Below are 18,643 nucleotides of genomic sequence, written 5' to 3'. Positions count from 1 at the left end.
TGTGTGGAGACGAGCTAAGTGCTGAAAACATGAAACCTTCAAAATTATTTGGCATTTGGAAAGTAAACATCCACAATTGAATAGCAAGCCTCTTGAGTTCTTTAAGAGAAAATTAAACAACTTGAATAGCCAGCAAACACTGATGTGGAATACAAGTAATGTCAGTAAGAATGCTCTTGAAGCTTCATATGTCATGTCATTTCGTGTTAGCCAAAAATGTAAGGCACATACCATAGCTGAGAATCTGATACTTTCTGTGGCATTAGACATGGTTACAAGCATGTTCAGCGATGAAGAGGCAAATAAGCTTTATCAAACAATGCTGTTTCAAGGTGTATTAATGAAATAGCTGATGACATTCATGAGCAGTTGAAAGAAAAGTTAAAATAGTGTGAATTCCTAGTTGTTCAGTTTGATGAATCAACAGATGCTTCAGGCTCAGCACAGTTCTTAGCTTTCGTTTGATATCATTCAGATGCTACTGTTGAGGAAAACATGTTTGTCTGTAAAGCGCTGCCTAGACATGATTAGTGAATGTCTATTCAGCAGGTTTGTTGAAACTACTGAATATTTTGAAATTAACTGGGAAAAATGTATTGCTATATGCAGTGATGCCATATGCTATATGCCAAAGCAATGACTGGCAAGAACAGCAGACTTGTTGCGAGATTAAAAACCATTATGCCGCATGCAATTTGGACCCATTGCTTCTTACATCAGCAAGCACTCACTGCAAAAGGAATGCCACGTGAGTTGTATCAGATGCTCGATGAGGCTGTAAAAGTTGTGAATTTCATAAAAAGATGGCCTCTATCAGCTTGCCTATTTGCAGTTATATGTAATGAAATAGGCACACTTCATAAAAGTCTTCTCCTGCACACTAAAGTGAAGTGTCTATCATGGGGAAAAATATTAAGGAGACTTTTTCAATTAAGAACTGAAGTACTTATGTTCCTACAGGATTACGGGTGTTGGGTTCCAATGCTGATAGCAGAGGACGAGGGAGGATTCCACTGCTGATGGCAGAGGATGCGGATAAAGCACAACAACCAATATGATTGCAAGCAGAATCGTTTATTCCATCTTGTTCTCCAGCTTATATACCTTTTTATCATCTTTGCATACAATGGTCACACAATTGCTGATTGGCTATTATATGATTTCACCTACTTCACACGGGAACAGCTTACATATTACTGGTAGCTTCTTAGCTCACACAACTATCTTGTTTACGACCTTGAATACTTTCTACTATCTAGTGGATGGCGGCCAAGTCCCGGGAACTCGCCGCCAGTGAGGCGCCTGAGTGAAAGTGGCCACCTTCCAGCTCCCTGTAGGCAGCCTCACTTGACCCGGTGTCCAGCACCAGGCCTGCTGTAAGTGTCCACTAGGTAGCCATCAGGTCAGGGTACGAATGATACACTCCCACATCTCCCCCCTTTCTTTTAAATAGGCGCTCAACAAAACACTCCAGACTACCTTGCAATAAACGAATAAAACAGGGGACACAAATAAACAAAAGAAATACAATCCCCACAACAAATAACGCCTATATAAAAAAAAAAAAACAAAACAAGCCAAAAGGGCCAGCCAAAACTACTAAGCCACTCCCAAAAGGGATTAACATTTCGCGTGATCTTATGCATATTATCAGCAAGGCGTTGCAATAAAGCATAAACAGAATATAAATGATCTAATAAATTCATACAACACATGCCTTCAAAATCCTCACAACCGTGTCCCTGTGCCAACAAAAAAAAAATCGATAGCTGCACGATTCTGCAGCCGTTAGGTCAGCATATGGATAATATACCCCCACAGCTCCCCCCTTTCTTTTACACTTCCCAGCATGTGGTCAGTGTGAGACCCTGAAGACATGCTTTTTTACATATTTATACAAACAAGACAAAAAAAAATTACATATGCATAAATTTTTGATACTTATAGGTATATTCAAAATATTACTACTATTACCATTAACTTATACATTTCTATTTTAAAAAATATACATAACAAATAACATATGAACAAAAAATTTCTACTTTTCTATTAAAGTTGTCTGATCTCTCCCTCAGAAGGCTATATGACTAATTAAAACTAGTTGGCTCTCTCCTTACCCTGTCTCTGACCCTGGCAAAAAATCAAACACTATGGGAAAAGGAAGGGGGGTGATTTCAGCAAAGAGCAGAACACTCAAAAAACTAAAATAAAGTGACTATAATCAAGCAGACAATTATTTTCCTTCAATCCCCCCTTTGAGCCATACTGTAATACCAGTGTGGCTCACTTATAAACCTGAGCTAGCTTTTGCTTAAATTTAATAATTTCAACTTAAGTTAACATTTGCACGACAGGCACTCTGGCCTTAACAAACCAACTAAAAACAGAGCAAACAGAGGGCAAAGTACCCAAACACTAAAAACAACAACAGGTAAAAATAACAATAAAACAAATTATACACACAAACAATTACTTAAGCCAGAATAAATTTGGTAGCCATAAAATTAAGGCATAAAATAAATCTGTGAAACCCCATGACATATCATCTTGGGAAATGGTATGGAATAATGATGCGATTTGTAAAATGTCATGTGCATTAAATTAGTAGTTCTTTTAGTAATTTTGACTGAATTGTCCATATTCAAATGATTTAAATCAGATTGTCTATCAGCCTGCAGCAATTAATTACAATTGATTATTTACATATTTACAGACCAATTATTTGGGAGAAGGGCCTGTTTTTCCTTCAGAAGGCTGCAAAAAAAAATTCAAAAATTCTCTTCCTATAACACTTTTCACACTTTCAACTGTCCCTCCAAACTCTGTAGTGTTAACTTCTCAATCTCTTTACTACATGGTGTTTAACACAATCAGAACCACGGGTATACCTTCTTCAAAATGCAAGGGAACATGACTGCAAATCCAACAGTTAGACACATTGAAATCTGTTTGTAATTGATTAATTAATTATAAAGATGTGTCTGTATAGTCCAAGAAGCATTGTCTTTTATGGTTTAGTTGCTTGGGTTGTAATTGTACCTCAAAGTCATCAGGTTGTTGGTCTTCTTCCCCATGGACCTTGGGGATTTCCTCGACAGGTGTACCGTTAATCAGGAACTTGGATCAAAATAAAGTCATCCAGATAAGGCCAATACAGAACATCCAAAAGATCACTAGCCATACCCATTTAGGGAACCAGTGATCTGGGGAGTTTTTAAGTCTTTGGTGGTAGGGATGACATCGTGGTATATCCTCTTCGCTCTGGAGTGGTTTCAAATCCTCTTCGCTCTGGAGTGGTTTCAAATCCTTTTCGCTCTGGAGTGGCAAATCCTTTTCTTGAGCAGGGGAGAGGTTACAAGCACTTGCACCCTGTTCCACTGACCTTGTCATTACAGGTGCAGAGGTTCTTTTACAGTGTCAGGCATGTATTCAGGACTGGTAACCTTGGCACTTTACAACAGTGTTGGTGGTGAGAAATACCTGGAGTGGGCCTTTCCAACGCAGTTTCAGGGCTGTCTTTCTTGGTGGACTTTTACGTGAATCCAATCACTGGGCTGTAGATCATGACATGCTTTTTGAGGGTCTTGGGGAAGGGCTTCTTGGACCTGTGAACGAAAAGCCTTAACACACTTCATTAATGCTTGACAATAAGTCAAATCAGTTTCATCAGCTAAATTAATATCCATTAGGTGAGTTGATACTGGTAGAGAGCTAGAAAGCCTCACGGGTCAGCCCATTAGGATCTTGTGTGGTAATAGTTCAGTCTTTCTGTTACATGATGATTTTATACTTATAAGGGCTAAAGGCAGGGCATCTGGCCATTTGAGGCTGGTTTCATGGCAAATTTTGGCTAGTTTATTTTTTCAGAACACCATTCTGTTTTTCACTGCCCCTGCAGACTGAGGGTGATGTGGGCAATAAAAGTTCTGTTGGATATCAAGAGCCTTGCAAACTTCTTTTATAACTTGACCTGTTACTGTTGGTAGACAGAGGGATCCCAAAGCAAGGGATAAATTCCTTCACAAGCCTTTTGCTGACTATAATAGTGTCAGCCTTTGCACATGGGTAAACTTTTACCCATTCAAAAATAAACATACAATTACTAATACATATTAGACTGGACCAATATAAACACAAAACAACATAAATATGGCCTAAAATGCAGAAAGGACTGCAGCCTTAACAGCAGAGTCTGTTACAACATACCAATAAACTAAACATTTAACAACAACAATAATAAAAAATAACTATACAACATTTATAAAGCAGCAACATAAAATTCATTTAATATGGAAGCCTCCCAAAGTGGGGAAGCCTTTTTGTTTTTAGAGTTAACCATAATTATGGACAACACCAAAGGCATAATGGGAATCATTAACAAATTTACCTTCGGTCAGGATACAAACTGTAGTTACAGGAAAAAAATTAGCTTCTTGATCAGGGTTCACAGAAGGGAAAGGGTTACTTTTAATTACCTCATGTTAAGAACAAACAGCATAATCAGCCACAAGAATACCTTTAAAATTTCTTTGACAGGAGCCAATAACATAGAAAATCAATTTTGGGTTCTACAAAGGGTGGATAACAATGAGGCAGGATCAAAAACTGGACATCGGGTGAGTATAATATGACCTGCAAACAACAAAAGAATTTTATATTTTGTTAAACAAATATGAGGTACAAAAATAATAAGTGGAGAACCAAAAATCAAAGTTTCCGAGGTTTTACCCAAGGCAGCTACAGCTGCAATGGCACGGAGACAAGGTGGAAGCCCTGCAGCTACAGGGTCCATGGCATTACTGTAACAGGCAATGATCTTATACTTATCCCCACACAATCTTACACAAAGCAATAAATATTTTCCAGGTTTTCTAACAGGAAAAATTGGGGTGTTTTAGAGGATTCAAATAGGCACAATAATTCCTTGTTTAAGGAGAGATGTAATTACAGGACATATTCCTTTTGTATGCTGGATATTTCAAAATCCTGTCCCTATTCAAGAAATACAGCCAAAATAGAATTTTCATTTTCACAAGGAAAATAACAAATTAATCCCATCTGGTAAACAATAAATAGTACAATCAAATTTTACAATATAAATGTCTACCTACCAGGTTAACTGAAAAATAAAAACTTAAAAGAAAAGCATGCTAATTAGAAATAGATCTCAAAGAAACAGATAGTGGTTTAGACACTAGATGCGGCATTAATTGGTTTACATTCTTCCTTGATAAGGGAATAGAGAAAACTCCTAAACTTTTAAGGTGGATCTGCTGACTTCAGTGTCTAGAAAGTGTTTATAAAACATTTTACTGGTTTTCCATCAATAAAACAAAACACATAAAAACCTGATTAATCTATTAACAAAAAGGGTGCATTAATAAAGTTACCATTTCCCAGGCTGTCCTAATATAAAGGTTGAGTCTGGTCTCGGGGAGGAGGTGGTGGTGGCCCAAATGTCCACTCCGACTGGCCAGATCGTCTTGGACATTCTGCTTTCCAGTGTCCCAACTGTCCACAATAGTGGCAGGAGGAATCCCCTGGGGCCAAAAAGGTACCACGTCCTACTCCCCAACCCCGGCCCCGACCTCTCTATATACTCTTTATCTAAATTTTCACTTTTTCCTTTTTGGAGTCCTTTAGACTCCTTACCCGGGACTTATGCAGTCTTTCTTTAGAGTTTTCACCCTGTCTGCATTCTATCTTCGGCCCCCCTTTCTCCTTTTGGCCATAAACCATGTTGTTCGAACCAAAATGCTTAAGGGCCCGATCCTTATTTTTTACAATTTCCCATTATGTTTACCCACTCCCTCCCCCTTTCTCAAAGGTTTTTAGAAACAAGAGAAGAGAAACGGAGAGAGAGATAAGGAGAGAGAAACAGAGAAGAAAAAGAAAGGAAAAAAAAATCTCCTCTCTCTCTCTTGAAACACTTAAGGTAGCACCTAATTACAAACAGTTTTTAAGATCCTTTTCACACACTTATTATACCACATAAGAGAAGTCTGACTGCCACTCAGTACTTCTGTACTTCTTCAGAGAAACCTGCCACTTAGTATTTCTTTCATTTCCCATGGTAGAGGTCTCTTTAGGAGTCTTATTTTCCTATGTGCCAGTATTTATCACACGCTTTGGCCGTCACCGACCAATCTCCTCGCGGAGGTATGGAACTGCGGTCCAGGTCTCCACACTCACTTCGTTCCCTACTGGCAATACATGAGGCGTCTCATTTCCCACTTGAAATATTTCTCTCACTGCCGCTTGTACCCCCGCTTCAGCCGCAAGGTTCTTCACCATCCTCCTTGCCTTATTCCAGGTCTGACTTAAGGCAAAGGCTTCCTTGTTGCCATGGGCTACCGACTCCCATAGGTCGGAGCCCAAGTATTCCCAGACAGTCTTATCAAATACAGTACTTGATTTTACAAAAAATCCCCTTCTTAGTTCCCACTTCAATAAGCAAGATAATTTATCCGGGGACACCTTTTCCCCTTGGCGCTCCGCGATACATATAAAAAATTCAAGCACCGTTTTTTCTTCAGCTGATGCAGCGTTTCCCATACTTAATTAATTAGCCGCTCACCTTTGAGCTCAAACACGTCCCTCTCGGACGACCACGCCTCTGGACGACCACGTCTCTCTCGGACGACCACGTCTCTGGGCGAACACGTCTGCCTCTGGGCGACCACGCCTGCCTCTGGGCGACCACGCCTGCCTCTCTGGGCGACCACGCCTGCCTCTGGGCGACCACGCCTGCCTCTCTGGGCGACCACGCCTGCCTCTGGGCAACCAGGAGCTGCCTTCACCGCAGTATCTCCTGTGAGCTCATACACGTCCCTCTTGGACGACCAGGAGCTGCGTCCAGCGCAGTACCTCCTGCAGCGGCTATAACTCCCGCGTTTCTTCTCCCTGCCCGACGCACAATCCAATCCACTTGAATTGCAATCACGTCGGGGTCACCATTTGTTGGGTTCCAATGCTGATAGCAGAGGACGAGGGAGGATTCCACTGCTGATGGCAGAGGATGCGGGACGGATAAAGCACAACAACCAATATGATTGCAAGCAGAATCGTTTATTCCATCTTGTTCTCCAGCTTATATACCTTTTTATCATCTTTGCATACAATGGTCACACAATTGCTGATTGGCTATTATATGATTTCACCTACTTCACACGGGAACAGCTTACATATTACTGGTAGCTTCTTAGCTCACACAACTATCTTGTTTACGACCTTGAATACTTTCTACTATCTAGTGGATGGCGGCCAAGTCCTGGGGACTCGCCGCCAGTGAGGCGCCTGAGTGAAAGTGGCCACCTTCCAGCTCCCTGTAGGCAGCCTCACTTGACCCGGTGTCCAGCACCAGGCCTGCTGTAAGTGTCCACTAGGTAGCCATCAGGTCAGGGTACGAATGATACACTCCCACATACGGGTCTATTCTTGCTAAATCATTCAGCGACCCATCATGACTTCTCCAGTTGGCTTATTTAGCAGATGTCTTCAGTTATCTGAAAGAACTGAATATGAGTTTTCAAGGATGACATAAAAATATAATTGTGTGTTGGGAGACAAAATGGGAGCCCTTGGAAAGAACCTTGGAGCCTGGTCTGCTCAGCTTCAGAGTGGAAACAGTAATTTCCTCTGAGTTGTGTGTTCATGAAATTGATTGCTGATGACAAGTGTGTTGACATAAAACAATTAAAAAAACATTATAATTGAACATATACTTAAACTCAGGCAGCTCCAGGATTATTTCCTGCCTGACAAAGAAGAATTTGGCAAGAGGTGGATAATTAATCTGTTCAACCAAAGAGTAGCACGTCTGCCAAACTTACAGGAAGCCTGCAAGGTAAACTGATCGAGCTTTCATCTGATAAAATGCTTCAGTGTTCATTTCCTTCAGAAGACATTTTCATGTTTTGGATGGTGCAGAAGCATGAATATCTTGAATTTATAACTGAAGCTTTTAAAGTTTTACTCTGGTTTGCAATGTCATACTTATGTAAATAGAGATTCTCTTCGAGGGTTGTGATAAAAATAAAGCAACAAAATAAATTATATGTGGAGACTGACCTGCAGCTGATCATTTCTTCAGTTCAACCCAACATAAAAAAATTAGCTGGTACAAAACAAGCACAAGTGAAGGAAGGACCACTGAAGGATTCTATAAGAGTCAGAATTTGTAAAAAGTGAATTTATAGTTTTTGTGTAAAAATAAACTTTGATCTGGCACACGTGTTTTTTTTTCTTACCTTCACTTATTTGCATAGGTTTTAAATGTTAGCTTATTAATGCTGGTGGGCCAGTATTATTCATAATTTACTTAATGATTTTTAAGGTAGGGGGGGTCACAATTTTTTCAAGTCTTAGTATGGGAGGTGTCACAATTTTTTTTTTTAGTCCAAAGGGGGTCCCCAACACACAAAGGTTGAGAAACACTGATTTATTCCAAAAAAATTGGAAGAATAGCAATATGAGCCTTGACTCTTCTATTATTACAGAACAAAAATAAGATCATAGACAAAAAATTAATTCCTGATACTTGAAAAGCAAATCTGAATCAAGCATGCATTCTATTATCTGCGATAAGCACAAATAGCACAGAAAGGTCACATATCAACTGTCTGAAAGATGAACTCAAAATTGACATAAACTGATGGATGAATTTAGATAATGTCACAAGCATAGCTCTTTGATCAGAGATCATATCTCAGCTCAGAACATCCCAGCCTGTGATTTAATCCAGTCTTATGACCTCTGGGTGTGAAACCCAACTTTCCCAAAGGCATTCTTCCCTTGCCCAAGCATCAGCTCTTATATCCCTTCCCCTGACAACCTGTGGAAGGAGATGGTGAGCTGATCTGAGGTTATCTCCTGTTTTACTGGCGACCAGGTAGTGCCCCATGATCCAGTCATATGAGGGGCATGGATATAGATCAAAATACAAAAATGTGGGTTATGTGAAATCCAACACTTAGGGTATGTCTACATTTTAAGCTCGAGGGAGATGTAATTTCCAGCTCGAAGAGGCATACCCATGCTAGCTTTGATCAAGCTAGTGCACTAAAAATAGAAATGTAGCTGCAGCAGTGCGAGCAGCATGAGGGGTTAATTGCCTGAGTATGAACCCATCCAAGATGCGAGGTACTTACTTGGGTGGCTAGTTCCTTGTGCCACTGTGGCTACACTTCTATTTTTAGCATGCTAGCTTGATCAAAGCTAATGTGGGTATGTCACCTCACGCTGGAAATTACACCTTCCAGTTCCAGTGTAGATACACCCTTAGATTCTCACTGTTACAACTGCTTAGTGTCCATATTTAATATTTTGGAGGACTACTTTGTTTCTGAACTGTTTGATAATAAAGTTATCCCTCTTTGAGCCAAGCGGTTAGCCAAAATTTGGACTCCTTCAGGTTGTTTTGGTTAGGAGGAGAAATCAAAGATGGAATTAGGTATCTTTGATGCAATCCTGTTTATTTACAAAGAATGTACAAAGTCCTGTTTATCTGGGGAAAAAAAAAAGGAATCAAACAACTACCAGAGATCTCTTCTTTGCTTGAATGTTTCACGCCTCTTTCAGCCACCACGAATCCCAAAAGTTGTCTCTCTCTAGGTGTTTTTCTCAGGCCCATGCTCCCAGTGCTTGCTCAGATTGTGTCCTTGACTTTTTGCTGCTTTTCTGGTCTCTCTCTCCTACTTCTTTCTCAATCACACATATACACACACATCCCTCCAAATAAACTTTTCCCACCAAACAATACTCAGTAAACCTCCCACACACCCACACAGTTCAAGTTCATTTTTGGTGGTGACGTGCCTGTGTTTTGGGTGGAGTCTCCTATTGTTCTTTTCATTTATCCTGAATGACAGGTGGCTGTTACACTCATCAGTTGCAATATGGTTTAACCCAATCCATAACAATAATATATTTTATAGCACTTTGTATATTCAAAGGCACACAACAGATATCTAACTAATTTAGATAGCATTTACTATTGTCAATAGTAAAATTTGAATTACAAGCTGAGGAGAAAAGAGTCAGGAGATAACCAGCAACTACAGTTTGTTGTATGTTTTGAAATACTAGCAAAAATAGCATGAAATGTTTTAAACCAGGCCAGATCATCAGATGACGTTTTGGCTCAAGAACCTTGGACTAAACATCCATAGCTCATTTGAATTTTTTTTAAATGTAAATTACAAATTATTTTTTAAAAACAATTTTGCTGAACGTATTCAAAGCCTCTTATTTAGTTGTTCTCTGTTTAGCAATGGCAAAAAAGCGCCACATAATAGCAGGAAATTTAATTTGGCCTGTGCCACAGATAAAGTTAATATATTTTTTGGCTCCAATGCAGCAAAGGAAATGAAAGCCATTCCATTTTCTAATGGTACTGTGGCAAGCAGAATTCACAAACTGGCAAAAGATAAGAATGAGTAACTAACTGTCAACTCCAATTTTGTCCCCCTATAGTTCAGTTCAGCTGGTAGTAGCTAAAGTCAGAGCCCCTAATGTAGATAAGTTCTGGCATTCACTGATATTTAACCACTGTTCTGTTCAGACCTGCTCTGAACATGGTTAGCTGATATACTGCTAAAATACTGGCAAGTGCCTGGAGCTCTGGCTACAATAGCACTTCTACTATTGCTACCACTGGGGGAGCTGAACCATAAACTGGAAGTAGTGACTTTGGAAATTTTAGAGGGAAAATGGATGCAGAAATCTAGACACTTTCCCCATCTCTTGAGTTTTTGTTTTTGGAGTGTAATGGGAAAGAATCTCAAAACAGGCAGGTTCTTGGGTCCTTGATGCCTGCTGCAAGCAGAATTAGACCAATAGAAGTGGCTGGAATGATAGCACTATCTACCCCAGAACTATAAGAAGAAGAAAACCCCTTTTTAGATTTATTAGCAGGATAAAGTGAAGTAGATTTAGGTTTCCCTATCCATGCTGGAAGATAGCCCTTATTCCTGACTAAATTCTAAAAGTCTTGCTCAAGGGGCTTTGCTATAAAGAAGAGCCATGACAAACTTGATGACAAATTCCTCTTATGTTTAAAGCCAGGAAAGGAACCAAAGGACAAGTTTGATAGCTGTGGTAAACTCTTGATTCCACCACCTCCCTTGGTAACCCATTGCAGTGCTTCACCACACTTCTAGTGAAAAAGTTTTTCCTAATATCCAATCTAGACCTCCTCCACTGCAACTTGAGACCATTGCTCCTAGTTCTGTCATCTACTACACTGAGAACAGCCTAGCCCAATCCTTCCTGGAGCCCCGTTTCAGGTAGTTAAAGGCCGCTATCAAATCCCCCATCATTCTTCTCTTCTGCAGACTAAACAAGCCTACTTCCTCAGCCTCTTCTCATAAGTCATGGGCTCCAGCCCCCTGATCATTTTTGTTGCCCTCCACTGGACTTTCTCCAATTTGTCCACATCTTTTCTGTAACGGGGGGCCCAAAACTGGACACATTACTCCAAATGTGGCCTCACCAGTGCCGAATAGAGGGAAATAATCACTTCTCTCGATCTGCTGGCAATGCAGATCCCAATACGCCGTTAGCTTTGGCAACAAGGGCACACTGTTGACTCATATCCAGATTCTTGTCCGCTGGAACCCCCAGGTCCTTTGCTGCAGAACTGCTGCCCAGCCAGTCAGTCCCCATTCTGGAGCAGTACCATACTTCTGTAGCTAACTTTCTTCAAGGCAGAGCTAATACTGGAAATCCGATGGGGCACAGAACAGGAATAAGTTGGCACCCTGACTGGTGCTTTCCCTCTCTCTATTGCTATGGAAGCCAATTATCCCGAGTCTCAGACTGATACGAGAGTGCCACAGAAAGTCTCTGCATTGCTATCATCAGAGTGAGCTCAACTCAATGAGTTTCTATAGGTCTTAAAGTTGTGTGTCTACCAGTCCCCTTATTCTTGACCACTTAGAACCAAAGCAGTGGCTGAGAAACTCTCAAATGGCTGCAAACCCTCCTCCATGCTGCAATCTCTCTTTTTTCAGAGTGGGCTCTGAGTGTAGCTTTGGAGCACCTACCCTCACCTGCTCATGCACAGTTCCTCCCACAGCCCAGCTAGGTAGCCATGCTATGTGCCTACCTCCCATCTGTGCCATGCTTACCCATGCTCCCAAACGACAAGTGAAAATCACCATGCCCTAAGCTCATGTCTATTAGGGTACGTTTACACTACAAGTGGAGGTCTGTTTGTAGCTGTATAGGCATACCCAAGATAGCTTTAATCTAACTAGCAAGGGTAACAGTAGAGAAGACGTAGCAACATAGGCGTTAAACAGGAGTTAGCCATCCCAGTACCAGCCCACTAGGGATCCTGGATACATCACTCAGGTTGTTAGCCCATGCCATGCCCTGGGTACATACTCAGGTTGTTAGCCCAGGCCATGCTGTTGTGCTAGTGCTTAAAATAATACCTTCCCATGCTACAACTCCACTTTCATTTGCAGTACAGGACATATTCTTGCATAACCCAGCCCTGGTTATACTGGTAAAAAACCTGTAAGGATTTCATGAAATTTGCTCTTTGAAAGGTTTGGATTCAGTTAAAAATAACTCCTGCTACTTTATATTGCACTTTACTTGCTCATTTAAAATAAGCAGCTGTTCTGGCTAATTGTCCAGGATCAAATGTATGTTTGTAGAACAATCTTTTGCTTTGAAGTAACTTTATATTTATTGGCTGGGTGACAATGAAGTTCTTTGCCCCAGCTGCTTCAATATTGTATGCTGCAGGAGGTAGAGATGGGCTTGTAGGCAGAAGGTCACAGATCTGGCTTCCACATCCCACTGAGTTATTCAGCTGAAAACTTGGCCAATTGGCCAGGTTGCAGAATTGCATTGTGGGTCAAATCTCTGGGTGTGGAGACATCTCTTTAAATACCTCTCTCCTTCCCTGACATAATGTTAAGCCTGATTTATCAGAGCCGATCCTCCGTTTACCATTACGGATGCTATTTTTGGTTTCTCAGAGCTGTGAGCTGAAATAGTGTTACACATTGCCTTATCTCAGGTGTAGAATCTTTGCAGGGAAAGTTATTTCAGTATACAAATCCAGCCTCTAATAAAAAACATAAATGTGATTTCTAGTGGATCTTCTTAAAGTAGGGATACAATGCTCTGAGTCTTCCAGCAACCTTGACCACCAACTTGGAGTTTAACCAACTCTTCTTTAGATATGGAGGCAAAAGCGTTCAGGGTCTCAGGCGATCTTACAATAGGCGAGACCACAGTGTCATCTGTTTTAAGTGCTGGGATACAGCTGATGGTTTACTTAAAAATAGAAGATAGAACTTATATATGTTTGCTCTGGTCTGACCGTGGCACAGGAGAAAGCAAACAAGAAAAAGAACTGTCTTTATTTTTATAACACTGATCCTTATGAATATAAAGATATTAGTCTCTTCGTGCCTTTTAAAGGAGATTAATGAATGTTCCCTCACCAGTTCTATCATCAGCACTTCATCTCTTCTCTTCTGCTTCTATTCATAACCATTCCCCCACTGTAGACTTGGAAAAGACCTTATTTTAGTATTAGCAAAACATTTTAACACTTCCTGTGCACTGTGCCAGCCTGGCATTCTTTAAACAATAGATTTGTGATTAGGAATAAATTCTAGAAACATGTATTAGAGCATTTTGGTTATATTTACAAACCAGAGGTTTTCCTAAAGGAATATCAGTTTGAATAGTGCATCACCCAAAACTGTGGTTGTTAATAACTGTTGCAATATGTTAGAAGTACTGAGAAGTATCAAAAACACATGTACTTACTAGATCACCACCAAAGTTTTTCTGCTCACCCTCTACAGGAAATATCTTTGTATGAGGGAGAGTACTATGTCCTATAGTTTTTTCTGTAAATACAGCAGGAATAATAGAGCTGCAGTTGAGGAAGAGAGACTTGGAGGTTTAGACTCAGTAACTGTTGAGTTTGAGAAGCCTGAAAAATTCTATTTTTGACATGAACAATAACATTTCAGCCAAGTATATATTTACACATCTGGTAAAACCAAGGACCAAATCCTTATCTGGTACATCTGGCCCCATATGTCTGATTTGAGTGCATCTTTTTAGTATTTTTCATTCCAGTCCTCAATTATCTGGGAATTATTAATAATGAGCTTACATAATGCAGAATTAATATAAGAAAATAAAATGAGATGCAACCTGGAAAAATAATATGCTGTTAATATCTGGGGGAGGGTGGAAGGGTAGGAACCAACAGAAACAAAATGTATACAATGGATGAGAGTTACCTGGGGAAAAGGAACTGCTAAGAACATTCTACAGCAAATTAGATATGAATTTATACAATGTAATGGTAAAAAATAAAAAATACCACCTTGCTATAGAAGTATCATGGAATACACCAGAGATGACAGTCCCTCTTTATTTGGCACTTTGGAGACCAAATTCAGAAAACTGAATACATTTCCGGATGCTAACAAAATAAGTCTGTTCCATCTCTAATTTCCATTGTTCTGTAAGTAATATTATGAGCCTGCTAACTCTTCTTATCTGCATTTGTACATAGTGGGAGAAGGAGGAGATGGGCACTGATAGCATGAAACAGAAGTTGTAGTTTTTATTTCTTATTTACACAGAAAACCTGTCACATCTGATTGACAATACCGGATTTGTGTGGATGTTGTGTAGTGAAAAGATGCAAAAGGAATTGCCATAGGCACAAGGAAACGTCCCTTTTATTACAGAGAGGCTAGCTACTATACACAGTAGATTCAATGAGAAGTATGTACAGTCGGCTTATTCTCAAACAGATGAACGTTTAAATATTCTTCAAAATCAGTTAAGAATTAAAAGAAAGTGAATGGCTAGTAGGATCGGAAGTCCAGGCAGCCCACCCCAAAAGTAAATGCAGTCCTGGAATTCAAAGAGTTATGAGGCCTACATTGGAATACACCAGAGTTACCCTGCAGAAATCAATGGGATTTTGCTACGTATCAATATCAGCAATGGTCCAATCAACGTATTGCCTGGTCTGATCTTAGAGTGAGTGAACCACAAAACAAAATACCAAGGGCCAGACTAGAATCTGCTCTTGCAGAAGTGTGCAGAGAAGGTCATTTAAAAAGCCTGCACAAGGACAGATCACAATAGCATTCTCTAAACGGGTTGCTTGGCTATTTATTGTTCCAAAAAAGGCAGGGAGGAGGCAGAACCACAGACCTGCCCACACTCTGCATTGGCCTGTAGAGTGGAGTCAGTCCACCGAAATCTGCATGGTCCTTATGAATGGTGCAGTGTGCACACTCCAGGTCAGCTCCAGAAGAGATCATGCTTCCTGAGGGACAATTGCTTCTGAGGTTCCCCCAGGGGCGGTGCAGCTCCACAAGGCCCCTTTACACAAGCTTTGCACCCCAACATGTTTTGACATTCAAAAAGTGAAGGAGGTGACATTTGAGAAGAGATGAGAGGTAGAAACATGTCCGTCCATTCATATACTATACATTATCTTTAAGCTAACAATTTTAAAAATAGAACTTTCAACAAAAATGTTACATGTGCAAGAGGCACTTTTTTTGGGGAAAAAAGAGTATCTCACACAAACATACATAGCAGAATCGGGCACAGATAGGTGAGTCCCACTAGAATGAATTCTAGTGCAAACAGTTGTCATACAAGGGAGTCTAATATTCCCATATGTTGCATATAGGATATATATGCTGCATCCCTTTGATGAATATGGGATATACATGAGAGATTTCAGTAAATGTTAGGAGAAACTGCATGCATGTATTCCTCATAGGCTGGGAGAATGTATCCCCGTACTGGTATAACTTAATTCACATTCCAAGACTTCGCTCTATTTACAGGCACAATGCCATGGAAACTTTCACATTTTGGATACCAAAGAGGTATCTTTAGTCACCCAAGCCATGTGACTTTAAAAGCATGGGTATTTTTTGAGGTTGCTAAAGGGGGAGGAGGTATATAGGTAGGAAGGGAATATCACCAGAACAGTGGCAGCAATTATTATTTACTTATTTTAAAGAGAAGAGTGGCTGATGGCTGGGACAAAGCAGGTATATGTTAGAACATGGACCCTGACTTGCCACAGTTTTAGGAGCTAAGCAACCTTGTTTTCCCATGCTCATTTTGCCCAATTAAATCTTTCCAATGAACCTAGTTTGTGAGAAGACTATATAAACCTTACTCCTGTTCCCTTAAAAACCATCCACTTCAGCACAAAGTTTTATTTAGCTTTTTTTTCAGTAAAGTGGAATGTCACTTTTTTTGTATTGACAGTCTACAATTTGTACAATACATTCTGATTTGGAAGCATTGTACATAAAAAAGGAAATGTTTACCTGATTTATAACCACAAGTTCTAAATTCTCTAGCACTGCATGTCAAAATGTGGTGAATAAAGCTACTGTATGTCTCCTGTCACCTTAATACTAACTCGATCCCCAGGTTTCTGAAACCAATTCAACACACTATTTCACTTGAAGCACATTATTAAAACTATCTACAGCATTTTGAACATAATATCTACATTTCAAAATTTCAGCTAAACAGCAACACATAAATCTTACAGGTTACATCCCAGAAAGTGAAATAAACAAACTACTGATCAAATGTTTGAAAAGTAAAGCTATTGTTTTTAGGTACACTTCATGTTCTTGCTTATGCTGACACATAAGGTGGTGGTGGGTCTTTACCATCTGCATTTGCAGGATCATCATAAGATGGCAACAGCACCTGAGGAAAAGAAAACAAATATTTTTTGAGGTCAGCTGGCTAAAATTGTAAGACAGGAATTTAGGTCTATGACTAAATAAAATAAAAACTGCCTCAAAATTAACAGTTAGCAAATAAAATGTTATTAATGAAATACATAAGCCAGTGCAATTTTATTTTGTGTTTCCATTATGAAACGCAACTGAATTTCTTGTACTTTCTTACAATCCCTAATCACAACCCTAAACATGACAGTCTTAGAAGTTGATTTTGACCATAATTTGCTGACCATTGATCAAATTTGCATAGAATTTTAGTGATGGATCATATAGTAGTTGTAACAATAAAACTTCAAAGTACTCTACTGCTATTGGAGATAGCCTGACTAGAGTGAAAATAATAATAAATAATAATAATATTTAAATGAGAAATGTATGTGTTTTTCCTGAAATATACCAGTATATGGATATTGTGTTTGGTCCACTTACAGGTAGATTGAAACCATGGTGTAATTCCGAGATGTTACCTACATACCCTCTCAGTCATTATCTTATCTTGAAATATAAAGCTGAACAATTAAATACACATGAGGGACATTGGGACATCCGGACCACAAAGTCAATGAGAGTTTTGCCTCTGGCTTCAATGGGGCCAGAATCTCACCTTTATTCTTAAGGAAGTCAATAACTTGCCTTCCTAAAGAGAAACACCTGTTATTTTAGGGCCTGCTGCAAAGCACATTGAAATCAATTTAATATACTTTGAATCAGGCCTTCACAGAACAATTCCAAGAATGATTCATATTATACGTATGTGAGCTCACACACTTCTATATCAGTGTGTGCTCCTATGCACATGTTTGCTGAATTAGAACACAGGCACACTAGCATCTTCAGTCCTGCATCAAAAAGAGACTCAGAGTGCTTTAAAATTCTAACATGTTTGCCAAGGATGCGATTCCAGGGTTATTAAAACCATGTGTCTGTGCTTGTGAGCGCAATATCCCATATACGCTTCCAAACAAGTACAAGTTCTCAAAAGCTTTGCATTAATCAAAGAAACATTTAATATTCTCTGTCAGCTTTAAAATGTACAGCTAAATATGATGGAATACATATGTACTGAAATTATATACAACTTACAGAACGTTAAATAAATGTTGTGATAAAATCACATTTATGTTTTAGTACAATATAACCACTAAACCACATACTACAATCCACACAAAACCTAGTGGTCTCTTCCCACCTCTCAACAAAGTGTTATTAGCAGATGCTGCTGGGAAGTCTCCTATTTCTAAAGAAGTCATTATTTCCCCAATTATACTACTGAACATTTACTAGTATATTATAAATTATTACAATTAGTAATTAACACTAAACTACAACTGAAACAGAAGTGAACCAAAGACATTTTTGTGATGTATTACCCTGGCTTTTATATTATGTTTGTACTCACACTGCCTAAATCTCAAAACGCTGTCATTTGCAATGGGGCTCTCAGTCATAAGGGTGAAGGACATAGTGATGCAGTGTCCTGCATGAAATCAAAGCAGCAGAAGAGAAGACAGGCTTCCAAGTTACGCTCTTCCCCAAGCCCCATGGTCTTATGCAATCCAACCCTGTGGACCCCTGTCTTATGCAGGAACTGAGAACTCCCCAAAGAGCTTTAGGATATCACCCACAATGATCTTATTTGGAGGAGTCATTAATAACTGCTAGGGCTTGCAAGGTGCACTGCTGACTAGATCTCTTTAAGGTTTTCACATGCCCCAAAGAGTCTCCTAAAGTTCCACAATTGGGGAGGCCATAGGCACAAGGCTCCTCTGGATCTCAATTGCATGCAAAATTATGCGTGTAAAGTCACCATAAATGATTTAACTAATCATTTCTAATATGTATAGGCCTCACCTTGATGA

General features: G+C 39.6%; 1 protein-coding gene and 1 long non-coding RNA gene across 2 annotated transcripts in view; both read right to left on the bottom strand.

Moving 5' to 3' along the window:
• Positions 1-1,055: 1,055 nt before the first annotated feature.
• Positions 1,056-7,419, bottom strand: LOC137145962 (uncharacterized). The gene is made up of 2 exons (XR_010917803.1): positions 6,578-7,419; positions 1,056-4,632 (listed from the first exon to the last, which is right to left on the bottom strand). It is a non-coding gene; the product is annotated as an uncharacterized lncRNA (long non-coding RNA).
• A 6,980-nt stretch (positions 7,420-14,399) lies between these two features.
• LAPTM4B (lysosomal protein transmembrane 4 beta) overlaps positions 14,400-18,643 on the bottom strand; it is an 86,442-nt gene continuing 82,198 nt past the window's right edge. The window contains exon 7 of the mRNA XM_067536975.1: positions 14,400-16,746. Coding sequence (XP_067393076.1) covers positions 16,672-16,746 — 75 coding nt within the window. The 3' untranslated portion in view covers positions 14,400-16,671. The remainder of the gene's footprint in view (positions 16,747-18,643) is intronic.

The sequence above is a fragment of the Emydura macquarii genome, unplaced genomic scaffold, assembly GCF_026122565.2.
Source record: "Emydura macquarii macquarii isolate MOO-44397 ecotype Brisbane River unplaced genomic scaffold, CSIRO-AGI_Emac_v2 contig_383, whole genome shotgun sequence".
NCBI lineage: Eukaryota > Metazoa > Chordata > Testudines > Chelidae > Emydura > Emydura macquarii.
Note: the sequence above shows the minus strand (reverse complement) of the source record. Positions and strands in the feature narration are given on the sequence as shown.